At 44.4% G+C, this 17,371-nt stretch overlaps 1 protein-coding gene across 2 annotated transcripts; it reads left to right on the plus strand.

Moving 5' to 3' along the window:
• Nucleotides 1-7,545: 7,545 nt before the first annotated feature.
• cyp1b1 (cytochrome P450, family 1, subfamily B, polypeptide 1) lies at nt 7,546-15,011 on the plus strand. Of its 2 annotated transcripts, none has more exons than XM_070915591.1 (3): nt 7,546-7,552; nt 10,813-11,764; nt 12,315-15,011. In XM_070915591.1, the coding sequence occupies exons 2-3, from the start codon at nt 10,830-10,832 to the stop codon at nt 12,916-12,918; spliced, it is 1,539 nt and encodes a 512-aa protein (XP_070771692.1). In that variant the 5' UTR covers nt 7,546-7,552; nt 10,813-10,829; the 3' UTR covers nt 12,919-15,011. The 2 variants fall into 2 exon arrangements, with proteins under 2 accessions (XP_070771692.1, XP_070771691.1); XM_070915590.1 differs by lacking the exon at nt 7,546-7,552 and adding an exon at nt 10,545-10,681 and having other exon boundaries at nt 10,769-11,764.
• Nucleotides 15,012-17,371: the final 2,360 nt, after the last annotated feature.

The following is a 17,371-nucleotide window of genomic DNA, read 5'->3' on the forward strand; positions in this document are numbered from 1 at the left end:
CCAGCAGTCGTATCATTTCTGATCAAATTAAGCAAATAAAAGCAGAACGTGTGTGTGTGTGTGTGTGTGTGTGTGTGTGTGTGTGTGTGGCTGGTTTTTAGCTCTAGATGATAAGGCATGTTTTGCTGTGTTGCTCTTTCTGTATTCCTCCACCCTTCCTTCTCTTAATAGAATCAGATCCACTGGGACTTTATTTCTGTGAGGGGTTTTTAGTCTTTGGGGGGGCGGGGGTGGGTGGAGAGGAAGTAGTTTGTTTCCACTGTAGCTTATAGCAACATATCACACAGGCATTTATTTCTCTTTGTGGTTCGTTTTTTTTGTTTTTTTGCACAAAGGACCGCCCATCTCTCTCCTTCACTCTCCTCCATTAGCTGCCATTTGAATTTTAAATGGTTTTGATTTGTTTTCCTCCTGACTCTCTGCAGTATATACTGTATTTTACATGCAATGATCAAAACACACAGCGTATGAAAGATTATGAAAACCTACAAGCATTGGTTCAAATAAAACATACATAGGTTGAGATGAATGAAGGAAAATGAAGGATGCCTTAACTGAGATATTTAGTGAATTTATAGCAAGAATATGTAAGTATCACGGCATCATTTCTGGTATTCAAAATTGTTTAGAAATATACAGTATATATTTTTTAATTACAGAGCCAGTATAAAATAGGTTATTACATGACCTAGTCTGCCCCCATATTATACTATCTGATGAACTGTGAATGCGTATCAGCAACAACCTCAGGCCCAAAAGGAAATACCGACCCCCCCGTGGAACAATAAGCTATAGACATCCAGTTCAGAGCCTGAATAGACTCTCATATGGGACTATAGGTGAGGGATCTCATGCGGCTTCCTCCTGCAAGACTCACGGCCACACGATGCCCCCAGTGAACTGCACACAGCTGCATATTATATGAGCTCATGTCATAAAAGAATAACAGAATAATCTTTGAAAGAAATATTCCAAAGGTTTTGCATGTTTTACCCCATTCACTAAAAATCAGGAACACTTCAAATGACAGCTAACCACTTTGCAAGCCATGCTGGTGTGTTTTAGATTTTTGGATGTACTTTTTCTACCATTCCAGGGATCCTCTGGTTTCCATTAGTTTCTATCGATCTATGTGAAAATCTATTAGCAGACATATGAATGACATTCAGTTTCTAAACGTTATATTATCTGTACTTGGTAATACAATTTAATTGCAGAAGGATTTGAAATGTCTACACTGCTTTACTATGAAACAATGGTGCCATTTCAAGAGTCTGCCATCAGATTTTCATGTCATGTGGAAGTGAATGGAAACCAATGGCACAACAAAGGTACATCTGTAAATCTAAAATTACACAACATGGATTTGAAAACGGTCAGCAAAAAGTCCTTTTCATTCGTAGTTAAGGAGCTAAAACCTGCATAAAACATGGATTGCGACATCCTTCCAAGGATGAATATGATCTGCTTTGTGTTGATGGCAAGCAGCTCATTCAATAATACAAATCACAAAGCTTAAATGAATGCAATCAGGCAAACAGTATCAAACAGTCTTACTTCCAACAGACGTGCTCCAGTATAATCCATGGTTTATTCATTCCAAAGTATTTCAATAGAACAGAAGAGGTCCTCAAAAATGCATCAAAGGTGAGATAACAGCAAACAGCAGCAAATGTTAACTATCGACTGATTTCCTGTATACTTGTCAGTATGACTCTGCGGAGGTGTGTTAAACCAAAACACCCAGGATGAAGTTCATTCACTCTGCCTGTTTTTATCCAGGATGTCTGGTAGAAGAACCAAATAAAAAAAGAGACCGGTATCTGGAGAAAGACCTGTGAGTTGACCCTCTGATTACGCTCCTCACGATGACCTTCCTCTAAAAAACAGCCTGTTTCTGTGACATTGAGATGCAGCGTCAAACACTAAAAAAAATGCCAAAAGGGAATAACAGTCCATGTCCATGTATTTCCTGCCCGCAACACTCACTTTCTTGGGCAATGGAAGCCGATCATCCCACAGTTGTGGCTGGGTATTTTATACACCCTTTGTTTTCACATGACTGGCAAAATAAGTCACAGTTTAATGCTTCAGAGGACTGATGCTGGATTTGTTTGGGCTTCTCCAGCCATGAAGACACAAACATAAGACAACAATCTGTAATGCGATGCAAAGACTGAGAGCTTTTGTATAACTGGGACATCTATGTCCTTTTCTTTTTGTACTGTTTTGTTCGTATAAAGAGAGAATGCTATCACATCCACTACTATTATCCATGTTGTCTTTTTAACTCCAGTTTTAGTGTTTATATTTGAACTTTAACGGGACTCCACTGATTTTACACGCTCACACACATTTTACACATTATTAGCCAATGAAAACAGTTGTATAATGTCTTCTGGGGCTCTCGAGGAAGCTTTCCAGAGTCTGAGAAAATAACCCCTAATGATGTCATCAGGGTTAGCTTTGGCTTGGACAACATATTTGTAACAGAAAGCCTATGCTCCAACAGGGGGGCATGGAGTTTGAAAGAATAGGGCATTTACGAGGCAAGGTATGCAAGCTATAATGAAAAGATGCGATTGAGTTGCATTATGGGAAATGTAGGATCCAGTGTTTTTGGAGCTTGACCCATACTAGGGGCTAAAATTGTGGATATCTCAGCCTCTACTGCTCTGATTTTGACCATTCTTTTCAAAACGTGTCTTCTGTGAGCTTTTGTCGGTCAAGTACAATACCAAAACGCTGAAGTGCCTCTTTAAAGCAGTTTTTATCATTTCACAAAAAGTTGGTGTTTTATGCTGAGGTTTATAACTGAGAACAATGCAGTGTTTTTATCTCATGTTGCAAGACAGACAGGTTGTATAATCTCAGGAGGTCTCCGTCCTGAGATCGTTTTAAAGCGTAGCTCCTGAGCTTTCTGCCGGGGCTAATTACTGCTCCCTACTTTCTATTTCTTCAAATGTTGCTGTTTCGGCTCATTTGGCAGATAGGAGCTCGGCCTGGGACAAGACGCAGCACCTTGCGTGACTTCCACCTCTGCAGGCCGCAGCCCATCGTGCATGACTGTCCGTCATCATTACTTTCTTGTAAAAACACCAAAGACAGGCCCGGGTAGGGGGTCGCCGAGGAGAGGCCTCGCTTCCCTTTGAGCGCTGTTTCACCTTTGCCCTCTCACAGGGGGAAAGAGATAAACACAAGGGGGGAGACAACTAAGCTTCAGTGACTTTTAATGACAGACCTGGTTTGGGTTAGAATAGCAACTCTGTTGTCATGCAGAGACCAGATAAGATAAGGCCTCATCAGGCAAGGGGAGGAGAAGTGGCAGCCTCTGGTGCTCTGTTTTCCTCTGCATTCATCTGTATGTGTGAGCAGAGATGTGTGTTTTTTGTGTGAGGTGGAATTTTCATTTGCATATACGCAGTATGCACGACGTCGCTTGGTTCACAGTTTCCTGCAGGAAGCTGCCATTCATGAGCACACCACTGCTCGGAGCAGCGTTTGCTAGATGCAGTTTGGGCAAAAATGTGTCTTCACCCATTTTTAAATCTAAGGTCCTGATCAAACTTGTCATCAACATTCACTTTCACATAATCCTCAGTTCATTCCTTTTACACAATAATCTGCAAAAACAAAACACCTCCGCCTTCATTAAACGCTATGCACATTCTATTCACTGGTTATTTTCCATGGGCTTCTTGTCAGTCTCTTCAATTAGGCCAATAAAAACAATGAATGACGACAACAAGGATGGAAGCGGGCAAGGCTTTTTTAGTTGGCGTGGATTTGGAAAGCGCAGTCATGCAGCTGAACACGTAATAAGTCTCCCATTCTTTCCAAAGAAGCACCAACAGTTCAACTGGACTCCACAAACCCCTGAAAAGGTTTTCCTCCCGTAAGACAAAAAAAAACCCAACATGCACGCCGATTCAGAATTCAGGGGGAAAATGCCCTTTTAGTGTGAGAGTGGAGGGGAGACGCCTTCACGGGCTGCTGACTACGCTTTGGCAAGGGCCTCCGTAGCACTTGGCCGGACAAAAAAAAGACCATACAGATAGAGGTACCTCAATGAGCGCTCCGTTAATCTGCAAGGTCATTAGGATACTTGAAACACTCATTAGCATCATTCTCATGAACTTAGATGGACGGCTGGGTTTTTTTTTCAGTGTCGGTAAAGAAAAGAAAAATACAGGATTTGTGGACTTCTGGGAAATATCGGGGTGAGAGGCGGGGGGGGGGGGCTTGTTGTGGGACAGTTTGACATTTGGAGTCACTGGGGTCATTCAGTCGTAATGAGGCGCTCGCGGTCGGACCAAAGTAAAAGGGTTTGCCCCAGCGCTCAACTCTCCCTGATTCATCGCCAAGCCAGATGACAGTTCGGTTTGGTGGTGGTCAGACCAATCAGAAGGCGGCAGGTTGATTCATCTCTAATGGAAAGTAATTAACAAGACGGGGGCCATACAGACAATCCTGATGTGCGTGTGTGTCTGTGCGTGTCTCTCTGTGCTTCTGCATGTGTGTGTATATGCACTTGTCTATTTGTGTATTCATTTTCCTGTCTGTCTAATATCACGGATGGTAAAACTTGACAAGCGGTAGACAAAATAATGTAAACCCCTCGTGAAAAAGGACTTTATCCCTGAAGCGCAGGATGCTACAGCGGTGGGTCATATCAGGTTGAATGCCAGGCAGCAGCATGTGTCAACTCATTATATGCATGTAGCACTCATGTCATATCCCTGATGGTTCATTTCAACTTTAATTAGTTGTCTGACATATTAAATGCGGTATTCATTGATCTTTTGGCCACTTAGGGGCAGCAAAACAAAGAAGTGCTTGTGCCATTAGCTGTCTAGGGTGATGGAATGTCCCAGTTAGCAAGGTACACAGTGAGCAGTGAGACTAAACCAAAACAAACATAGCTGAAAGATGCTAAAACGCTTTGTAGAGCTGAGGGGAACTGCAGAGCCTGTGAGTTTGTCAGAATAGTACCCCCTCGCACATTATGTGTGGTCATTTGATCCATTGTTGATATAAAATGATTGAGTGCAGCTTCAAATCATTCTGTATTTTTCTTGACCAATGCACCTGTTATTTTGCCAAGTGTTGCCACTTTTGTAGATACTGCTAAGTGTTGACTGCCAGACGTTCTTTGTAGCTGGCAACTCTCGTTGAGTCTCCACCTGTAATTAAAAAATTTAAAAGTTATTTTCCAAGAAGTGCTGTTATGTGTTTTCTGCTCCCTGTAGTTCTCCCTAATGTCCCTGCTGTGTTACAGGTCACTGGAAAACTGGCCACTGAAATAAAAAGCTGCTAGTTTCTGAATTACTTTCACGGTTTAAAGCTAATATTAATAAAATAATTCAGGGAAGTTCTACATATTACCTGCAATAGAAATCATTGATTTTATAAACCTGTAGAAAAGCGTTATTGTTCAACTATATGATTATACACACCCTGTTTTTTATGTTCGTCTCGGACTGGACTTCAGTGCATCCATAAATGAAAACATCTGTCAACCTAAATCTCAGCATATTAAGCTAATTGAGGCTCACTTTTAATTGATTTTTTTTTTAAATTGAGGGTTAAAGTCAAATTAACACTAAAATGAGTTATTTTTCAATTTTGCCGTTTTGTCTTCAGTTTGCATTTTTGTGATTAATTTCTATTTGTCAAATTACACACGTGTCCTAACATCTTCTGCTAACTTAGTACAGCCCACAAATCTGATTATGGTGTTCAAATGCGTACATGTTTGAAAGAACCTCACTGGCACGTCAGGATCTTCCTCAGAAGCTTAACCAAACCTGCGTGCGTCAGCAGCTCTATCCTGTGCCTAACCCTGACAGGCACTCGGAGGTAGACCTGTGTTCAGTGAGGATGTCAGTGGCTTTTCCTTCAGTTGTCACCCCTATGATGAAGCACATGTGCGTGACTGCTCCACACCTTTAGAATAGCCTTGGGCAGTCCCCTCTGTTCCTCTCTTTTCCCCAGAAGTTCACAGCTTTGATTCGGAGAGTAAGATAAGCCCCGTAAGTGCTGTAAAAGGTGCGCAGCTCTTCCGAGGTCCTGTGCACGCTTCCAGTAATTACAGGCATAAATCAAAGTAATGGCCCGTTTCGTTTACCATTCCTGTCTGCAGATGACGTAACTTCCTGATATGGCTTACTCTGATTTCCCCCTGTACGAAACTATGCCCTGAATGTGAGAAATGTTGCTGGAATCAGACGTGATCGCTGCCCTGCCAGGCTGGAACTTTACAATGTAACTGTACCTTTACTGTCTGAGCAAATCATCACCTGCACACACCTTCCTGAGCTCCTCCCTGACCTCCATGCTCACTCACACGCGATGAGCAATTCAGCTGTCAATCAAGCAGGAAAGGAAACTGGTGTTGAAACTGAACTTGCCAGCAGTGAGGAGCTCTGGGGGCCCAAGGCAGAGGCCACTGTGTGGGCCCGTCTCCCCTACAGGTTGTTCTGCAGCTAAACTCACCTCACTGCACCTTTGAGGGGATTATCTAGACTCTGGGGGAAGGGGGGGGGGGCAGGCTAAAGAAGCCCATCGAGCCCCCCACTCCCCTGCAATGCATAGTCAACTCAGTCAAAAAAATAATTCGGTCAACTGTGCTTAATCAATAATAATTTATATTATATTTAACGTAAATATCGACTCAACAGTAATGCTTATTAGAACTCTAACACACTCTCACATTCTGAAACAGCTGGTGTTCTTTGCACATGACTTGTACACACACACACACAGTGATGATTGACAAGCCAACGTGACAGTGAGTGTGATCACTCTGAACCCTGGCGAACCTTTTAGACGCGCTGCCTTCCTGCCTTGGTTGCAGCAAACGCTGCCACCAGATCTACCAGGTCCAAAGATCTTCTGACCCCCTGTTTCTGTAGTGGTTTGAGTGGGCCCTGAAAGTCTACCTAACATACTGACACAGTAAGTTAGGTAGGCGAGCCCTGCTTTCTCCTGATCCTCCCACCGCTCCTCGAAGGGGCCCCACTTAGGGGGTTTTTGAGGCAGCGACAGTGCACTGTATAGTGCCTTTGTGGGAGGTTTAAGGGGATTTATAGCCCCCCCCCCCCCCCCCCCCCTTTATATACTATTAATGCAGACACATATAGACATCATGAACACACTAATAAATACACAAACAACACATGATGTTGATTTACAAAACATGAGATAAGTACAGAGATAAGTAATAGGGGGTTTATAGTTGTCATTGCAAAATGTGCCAATATGAGTGCCCATCAGGGGTCCCTTTTCCCCAATTTTGTTTTTTTTTTGGGGGGGGCAAACATTTGCCTGGTTTGCCTGGTTTGCCCATGGTGCACCACTGCTAAAAGGTTTGGCACCCAAACACAAAGTAATGTGGGTTTAAGTATTCAGGAGTCCCAGAATCACAGCTTGCTGGTGAAAAATGAATTTCAATATAAGATATGCAGCCTCATGCAAATACAGCATGTGTGATCCTGGTCCACTACAGCGGTCTAACTGTTTGTCCTCCACTATACAGATATTCAGCAGACAAGTAGTGAAATAGTGGAAAAACAGACAAACAGTTTATGAAGACGATGTCCCACTTTTTATCAAAACAGAGTTTCTCCATCTTGTCTTTTAACTACAATAAGATTTTTAAGGTTTTGGGAAACGGATGCAACTGTGGAGTGAATTCACCATCGACATTTAAGCACAGAGTATGTGTTCCTCTAACAAAACAGAGTTTAACCAAAGACTTACTGAGTAACAAAAGTCTGTCTCATGACCATGGATGTTCAGGATCACTGGTTCGACCACTGACCACACACCACACACACACACACACACACACAAAAGAGAGTCAGTGTGTGGATCAGATAAATGCAAATAAAAATATTTGATTTGCAATTTTCAATCAATCAATTAATGTATTATCAGTTATTAGATAATATTAGTTTCAGTAATTCCATGTTTCAAAAGTGCAATTATTAGGTCACATGAGAGGATTTCAGCCAATCCAGCATGCTTTTTACCCAACCACCATGTGGAATAAAAGCAGGGGGACCTGCTGGGGTTTGGTCTAATAACTGGGACCTGCCAGTAAAGGAGGCTGGGACCAGTTGTTAAGTCACAAGCTTGTCTCCACCCTCATGGATCCATTCACTCCTGGAATAAAGCAAGATCCCAGTCTGTCACCTTGTGAGAGGTTCATGAAGGGGAGGACGAGCGGAGGGTCCTGACTCAGTAAGTGTGCTTTACATTCACATTACCTAAATATAGTTAGCATTTAAAACAGGGCAGGACTTCGTTTATAATTCTGTAACTTATCATTTGTGATAATGTGGTTATATCTATGGGACCGTTTTCTAGATGCAATAATGAATAGGTCCGATTAAACACTGACTTTACAGAAATATGTTTTACATTTTGTCATAATTGTACCCTGAAGTCTGGCCGAACTATAGAAATACTATAATAAACTCTTGGAAAACACCGAAACGCATAATTGTCCCATAGGTTCTGATGATATTATAGAAATCAAAGTATTCTATTAAATACAATAAGGTCAGTATGTTGGGAGTAAATTACGATACTACAATATATTCTGGAATTCAGTCTGGAGTTTTTTTTTAATGAAGTTAATTTATTCATTTATTATTATTATTATTATTATTATTATTATTATTTGTTTGAACCTAAACATAAAATCAATGGCATCACATGTGGAGGTAGTTTCCGTTCACACTAAAAGATGCCGGAGCTGCAGCTCAGAGGAGCCGCTGAGGGTCAGAGGACACAACCGGGTTTATCTGAGCCGCTGTCCGCGGTGCTGAAGCAGGATCCCCGAATCAAACCAAAAATACCATCTGCAGACTGAACAACAACAACAACAACAACAACAAAAAGCACTCATCCAGATGAACAGGCACAGAAGCAAATAAACATAAATGAGTGTGTTCTCTTAGATCTGAACCCTCGAGTCTGGCTTTGGAGGTAGGCCTGCATACCACAGCGGAGTGAGAGACGCGGGTAACAATAATTATACCATCCAGCCCTGACGGGGAGGGGGGGGGGCATCTGGACCACAAAAACTGATCATTATCCGCCCTGACGAAGCTTTCTGCCTCCTGCATCCAGTCTCGTTATACAGCAGGAGCACGCGGCTGAGATGTCCAGCGCCCACGTTCAGCCTGTCGGTTAATTAGGGGGACTCCAGCAGCGAGGAGGCGGGGTCCGCCTCCTCCTGGTGGCTCAATCGTAATGCCATGAAAACGACTTCAGACTGTGAGGAGACACAACCCAAATACGGCTGTGAGGTCATCAGAAACATACGGACAGGCCGAATCACCGAGGCCACGCACACACACACGCACACGCACACACGCACACACACACACACACACACACACACAAAGGAAAAAGTTCGTTTGTAAAGTTTCATTCTAATCTGTCATCTTAATGATCGCATCAGACCAAAGTGCCCAGTGTAAGAATTAAAAACACAAACATGCGTCGTCACACCCGCACGTCAAAGCAGCGGCTCTGAATGAGCGCTGCTGACCCTGGACCAGTGCTGTGTCCTTCATCTCAGGAAGCCCGAACTCACCTGCCCGCAGGCAGCGACGCACGTTGCTAGAACCACGTGTTGTTCTCTAACACTGCTGAGGAAGCTGGAAAAAACAAAACAAAACAAAAACAAAAACATGTCGATATGGTGCATAAGAATCATTTATATATATAAAGAATTATCATTATTGTTGTTATTATTGTACATGTTTGTTTTCGCAAATGTACACATGTAGGCTACTAGTAATACTGACAATATATCACCACCAATAACAATAATAATAATAATAATAATAATAGGAGGTTTATACTAACAATTAAAGCGTTTATTGTTAAAGCATTTCAGGTAATTAAAGATGGCCACATCTATAAGTATAACGGCGCGTGCATTGCCCCACTCTATTAGTCTATCACAAAGAACATCCGAACACCTCAGTTCACTTCACCTTTCTCAGCTTTGCACAACTGGCGCTGAGTTGAAACGCTCACATTCACAAGTCGGACAATAACGCCTGTTGCGTGTGAGTAAGTAAACTGAGGGAGGGAGGGGGAGGGAGAGAGAGAGAGAGAGAGAGAGAGAGAGGTGGGTGGAGGAGGGTGGGAGGGTGGGTGGGGTGACACCCTTTGCAACAAACCTGCCCACTGTAACAAAGCCAGGGCACACACACAGGCGCTGACGGGCCGTGATGCCGCGCTGTTTGGGGATAAATGACTTGACTGGGCGCTGTGGGGCTTCAAAGCATGTGCAGGCTGAGGACAGAGAGCAGGGAGCTCACACACACACACACACACACACACACACACACACACACACACACACACACACACACTCTCATACACACAGTGTCTGTGGATGCACAACAGGCTGCACACTTTGTGAATGACTGCTTATATCAGGCTGGTTTTGGATCTGTTGTGTAGGGAAGTTTTTTTTTTTTTTTTTTTTGTCCTTCCCCCCCCCCCCCCCCAGACTAATAACTAAAATGTCATGTGAAAATGCAGTCGGTCCACCCAGCTGATGGATGAACACGTCTGAAGTTTGGATTTGAAGTTGTGTGAAACAGAAACAGCATTAAGTCTTTTGGACACATCGTGCAGGCCGGGACACAAGCAGGTATTTCATCAACAGGTCGACACCCGACACTTTCCCCCGCAGACAACACCTTTGATATCGGTGATAACGTTTAACATCTCCCCGCAGGACGCCCATCATGGATGTTACACTGGAGGGGGTTAGTCCAACAGCTCTGCTGCTGGCGTGCATGGCTCTGCTGTTCTCCCTCCACCTGTGGCGGTGGCTGCGGCCGAGGTCGCTCCGGTGCCCGCCCGGTCCGCTCGCCTGGCCGGTCATCGGGAACGCTGCGCAAATGGGCAACGCGCCGCACCTGTACTTTGCGCGCATGGTGAAGAAATACGGCGACGTCTTCCAGATTAAGCTCGGCTGCCGGACCGTGGTGGTGCTGAACGGGGATTCCATCAAACAGGCGCTGGTCAAGCAGGGACCCGAGTTTGCCGGCAGACCGGACTTCACCTCTTTTAAGTACATCTCCAACGGGGACAGCATCGCGTTCAGCACCACCTCGGACTGGTGGAAAATCCACCGCAGAGTGGCCCACTCCACCGTCCGAATGTTTTCCACCGGGAACCCGCACACCAAAAAGACCTTTGAGCACCACGTCCTCTGCGAGGCCAAGGAGCTGCTGCAGCTGTTCCTGGGGAAAACCCGGGCGCACGGGTACTTCCAGCCCTCCACATATCTCGTGGTGTCCACGGCCAACATCATGAGCGCGGTGTGCTTCGGGAAGAGGTACACCTATGAGGACGAGGAGTTTCGGCAGGTGGTGGGCAGGAACGACCAGTTCACCAAAACGGTCGGGGCAGGGAGCATAGTGGACGTGATGCCCTGGCTCCAGTACTTCCCGAACCCCATCAAAACCATATTTGACAACTTCAAGAAGCTCAACATGGAGTTTAGCGAGTTCATTCGAGACAAAGTTATTGAACACAGAAAGACGATCGAGTCGAGCACCATCCGGGACATGACAGATGCTTTTATAGAGACGCTGGACCAGCTGAGACATAAGACGGGGCTTTCATCCGAGAAGGACTACGTGCCCCCAACTCTTGGGGATATATTCGGAGCAAGTCAAGACACACTGTCAACTGCGCTGCAGTGGATCGTCCTCATACTTGTCAAGTAAGCAGCTTTCCCTCTCACTTACTAGAGATCACAGTGTCAGTTATAACACCGGCTGATAAACCATCCCGCTGCTAAAGCTGCACAGACTCGAGGAGGTTCAGTAGCACCAGTGTTATGTAAGAGCCCAGTGTGGGGGCTGAGGGGCAGACAGGTAGTGGCAGCATCACATAAAGAGCTGAAACTTCACAGCGGTGAGAGGGAATGAAGTGCCCAGTCAGCACTTGCACTGTACAAGTAGCAGATTTTACTCGAGTTCATTTTCTAATCTCGCTTGATTGTTTAATCCCATCAGAGCCCCATCAGTCTGGAGACACTGCTTTCTTCAGGAAGAGAGTACCAGTACTTTTACCTCTGCAGTACTTTTCTATAACAGTGTGTAAAGAGCTCTAAGGGTTCAGTGATGCGGGGACAGACTTGGTGCGCTCTCCTTGGTTGCTGTCAGCTCTCTACACAGATGGCGGCTCTCTTGTTATATCATGAAATAAAGTGGAAAAGAAATGAGTGTGGTAGCAGTCACCTAAAAAACGTAGGTCTCACCTGTGACTAGGTATCCTGAGGTGCAGGTGCGTCTCCAGCAGGAGGTGGACAAGGTGGTGGACCGCAGCCGGCTCCCCTCCATCGAGGACCAGCCGCAGCTGCCCTACGTCATGGCCTTCATCTACGAGGTGATGCGCTTCACGAGCTTCGTGCCGCTCACCATCCCCCACTCCACCACCAGGGACACCTCCATCATGGGCTACACCATCCCGAAGAACACCGTCGTCTTCGTCAACCAGTGGTCCGTCAACCACGACCCGGCCACGTGGTCCCTCCCGGAGACCTTTGACCCCCTGCGTTTCCTGGACCAGAACGGCGCGCTGAACAAGGACCTGACCAGCAGCGTGCTCATCTTCTCCCTGGGCAAGCGGCGCTGCATCGGCGAGGAGCTGTCCAAGCTCCAGCTGTTCCTCTTCACGGCCCTGATCGCCCACCAGTGCCACATCACTGCGGACCCAGCCAGGCCGCCCAAACTGGACTACAGCTATGGACTGACTGTGAAACCTCACGCCTTCTCCATAGCAGTGTCTCTGCGTGAAGACATGAGGCTGCTGGAGGCGGCCACCAGGCAGGCGCTGGCTAAGCCCGCGTCGGACTCATCAACGGAAAAATAACTCAAATCAAAACTGTAATACGAAAAAAAAACAAAATGAAGGCTGAAAACACGAAAGACTTGTGAACTATAGCTCATGTTTGTGGGCTGAAAACTATATTTATAATCTGAAATCTCAGGCCAAGTTCCTATCTTTTACACACTGTTGTAAATGCTCATTATGGCAGTGAGTTACTGATTACTGACTTGTTCTTAAGTATTATAGAGCCAGACGTGGCATCTGTTTCACAGGAGACATGACACAACCAGCGGCTCACCATCACCGGATGAATCTGGTCTCTTGCAGACGCCGAACACAGTCCGACAGATCACTTAGCAAATCAGCATCTTCTTTTGATTGACCAAGGTGGAGGACTGCGGTCAGCCAGTCCTCAGTCCAGGCAACATTGTGGTTACAGGAGTTAGACGCTTGAATAGCTGCTGTAACACACCCTTTGTGATTTTAGTGTGAATGCCATTGCTGCGAGGATTTATTAGTAGAAACCATCAAGCTTACAGGGACATCATAGTGTTGTCATGCTTTCTATTAACAGTTTGGCTGTCAGATAAAAAAACACCTCCAAAATGTCAGCTTTTCAGGAATCCCTTTAATTTGGCCATTTTTATTCATTTCATTAATGGGTTTTTTTTTTCCTGACAAGGGTTCCAAACCCTTTCTAATGCAATATCACAACATACATATGTGATATTTGAAGGTGAACAATCAAAACAAGATTTGTTATGTGTACAAAGTAGTGTGCCATCTGAGGTCAGGCTCCCTGACCGATGCAGTGATTCTGCATGAACAGGCGAATAAGCTCATGGAGTGCCCTAAAGTCTAATGTCTGTTAGAATAAAATGTTCAGTACTAACGTGTAGTTTTTTTTTTTTTTTGATATATAGTGTAAAAGTTTAGTTACTCAGGAAAAAGGAATTTTGAAATGCCAAATTGCTTTTTGGCATTTATTTGAATTCGAATGAAAGTCCTCTAATATATTCTGAAAGCTACAGTGCTGTTTGACAGTACAAGGCCTTGCTTCAAGTACTGCATGTGTCTGTGAACTGCTGTCCAGCATGCGTATGAAAAGACAAATATTAGATCAGTGTTATTTAGTCATTTATTTCTCTCTTTTTTTTGTTACTCACTCAAAGGTTTCGTGTAAGTGTGGATGTCGTAGAATGCTGCTCTGTGGAAAACCTTTCACCCTGTCTTTTAATTTCCATGCTCAAGATGCCAGTAACCAAACCATGTCTTCTTCATGTTGTTTTATATACAGAAATATTCATGCTGTCAAAACTAGGTTTGGGACACTGGGGGTCATTTTTTTTTTTGCAGACTCATCTAATTGCTGTCTCAGTATGGGAGACTAATGCACTTACTGTGAAGTCTTGGATTTGAGCGTTTGTTGGCTTCCTGCTGAATCATTTTGGAATAATGTAATTCATCTTTTTAAACGGCAGGAGACTTTAAGCAAGCGCTAACAACAGACCTGGGGTGTATGTCTCGGTAAATAACCCTATATCCACTGATGGAGCTCAGTGAAACAACAACCCGAACATACAGCTTTCTAAAGATAAATAAAAAAAAAGACATAGCATGACCTTTGTGAACTTGTACCACCACCAAGTTCAACTGTTAGGATCAGAAAAGCATTGCATGAGTCATGTTCCCTTTTCCTCAGTAAACATCCACATGCTGTTTTCTGTCATGACATGTGTGAACCTACGGTGGATATGACATCATCAAAAAGGCTTTCATCAAAACTCTGAAAGACTGTTCAAAATAGCTTTTGTCACCAAATAAGAACTTTAAAAACTTCCATTGGCTTAAAGTCGATCCGACACAGTCAACATGACGGAGGTCAAGAAATGCTTCAAATCCAAACATTTACACTGTCTTTACCTCATGTGCTTCTTTTGAAGAACTTTACTAACTAGTGAGTGAAACAAAAGACATTAATTACTGCTCACGGTAGCAATACAGTACTTTAAGCTTCGGACTGCACATACTGTAACTGCAGCTGTGATCCCCTGAGTATTTCTTCAGCCTGCTTGCCTGCAAGTTGTTTTGAATGATGTTGTGCAGTTACATAATAAACAGACACTTAAACTGTCCTTTTGTTATTCACTTGCATATATTGTATTTTTCTATGTCTCAAACAGGTGAACCGATGGACATATTTCCATTTCCCAAGCAGAGAAAGCAGGGTCCAGCATACAGTCAAGGTTCATTTCTTACAAACGTAGCTACAATATATACATGTATATATACACAAGTAAAAGATTTGACACCAATGCGACTCTGTTCTTGATGCTGCTCAGAGCAGAGCTGATTAACATAACCCCCCCCCCCCCACCAACAAACTCTTGGCATCTTGCCATGTCAGGTGGGAACAAAAGGGAAGTGTTTGGGAGATCCCTTTCCCCTGCACAGCGTTTTATCTCGCCCTGCCAGAACATCCTGTACTTGCAGCCATGCGGCCAGCCAACTTTCGTGAGTGCGTGACAAATTCAGATAAAACTACAGTAGATGATTACTGATACGTCTCTCTCTCTCTCTCTCTCCGTGCTCTGCCCCCCCCCCCCCACCCTTTTTTTTTTTACAAGCACAAAAATTAAATCCGGAGACTAAATAGTGCCAGTGAAGTCATGTGTGGCACCGCTCCAAGCATAATCTTTATGAATCGGAAGGAAAACACCGAGCTTGCTTTTGCACCTCTCTGCTGAAACGAGGAGTCAGACTGAGCTGACAGATCATCAAACACAAGTGAACGAAAACGTACTGAGGCGCTGACAATGTCGTGGTTAATATGTCCGTAGCAGTGGGATAATGACTTGAGTTATGATTGCAGACAATATCAGCCTTCAGGGGTTATAGCTTTTGTTGTGTTCTCCTTGCATTACAGCATGCTGCAGAAGGTAGTGATATACAGAGCAACCACAGAACTGTGATAGTCTGCAAATCATGGACATGAAACACACAGAAAACAGGAATACCTGAGGCGCACGCTGACTGCAAACTAAGATGGTGGGAGAAAGGTCTTGCACGATAAAGCAGGTGCATTGTATGAGTTTGGCTGTGGTGGAATAAGCCTGCTGAGAAAGATGAAATATCACATGAAGTAGTGGTAAGACACATCCTATGTCATTACAGCTTAGACCTGTCAAGACTGCATTAGCAAGATTAGCGTGAATCTCTCTATCTAAGCTTGTATCCTGCATTGGCCGAGGAGCGCACACACACACACGCACACACACACACACACACACACACACACACACACACAGCAAGATCCCTCTGCTGTCGGCTGTAAGTTGCGTAACTTCGACATAGCTTAGACTGTGAATGGAGGGATATGTGGAGATCTGAATGAACGTTGGCAAGATTGTGCAGACGTGACGTTCAGAGAGACGGCCACTGGCTGTTGAGACAGACAGATAGGATAGCTCAGGAATGAAGGAACAATGGCGCTGAAATGACGGCGCAGGGCTGAAGTCAACGCTATCTCAGCTGAATCCGAAGCCGGCCGTTCAGGCCATTTGGGGTCAAGACAGGAGTTCAGGTCACGGCCAGAGCAGACTGAGAAATGGGGATCGAGACAAGAGCAGAGATCTGTACATGACCCTCTTACATCATGAGACAGGTTTGGGAACTTTAAGCAAAGCAGGAAACTGTCTCAGGGGGGCCCGCAGGGTCCAGGTTCACTGTGTGGCAAATAGTTTGCGGTCATATAGTTATATAAGGCCCTTTATTATTTCACTTTATACCCAGATGAATGTGTGGTTAATGCTGTTACCACAAACTAATCACTATCAAATATGTACATCATGTGTGGGAGAAAGTGGTGGGTCAGAAGGCCTGTGACCTTTTAGATTAAAGGTTAAAGGAACACTTTTTGGGAAACACGCTTATTTGCTTCCTGGTGGAGAGTTAGAAGATTGATACCATGATTAAATATAAGGCCACAGCCAGCGTTGGTTTAGCTCATGTTAGCATAACGGCGGGAAAGAAAACAGACATGTTTTTCTACAATATGGGACCTTTAAAGGACAGATATGAGAGTGGTATCGACCTAATGAAGTGGGGATGATCCTCACCTGCTCGTGATGGACAGCAGTCCTTTATGGGCACCCACTACTGAACTTCCTGAGAAAGAAATCTGAAAGCTGCAGCCTCTAAATCCTTACACAACATGGCCTCCTGTCATTAGGCCAGCATGTACAGACATCAAGATTAGATGCAATCACACACAGAGACATACTATATGATGCCGGTGAATGAATATAAAACATCAAAAGTTTCCTTCACATTTAAGAAAACCCCCCCCCCAGCTGTGAGTGAATTCTGCAGCTGTCTCAACTGAGGCTTTTACAGAAAGCACACAGGAGGCTAATAAAATCAGTCATGGAAAGGTGAAGTTTTCACTGTATAAACAAACACCTGTGCTCATTTGGTGTGGTTCTACCAGGGGAAA

The sequence above is a fragment of the Enoplosus armatus genome, chromosome 12 (genome assembly GCF_043641665.1).
Source record: "Enoplosus armatus isolate fEnoArm2 chromosome 12, fEnoArm2.hap1, whole genome shotgun sequence".
NCBI lineage: Eukaryota > Metazoa > Chordata > Actinopteri > Centrarchiformes > Enoplosidae > Enoplosus > Enoplosus armatus.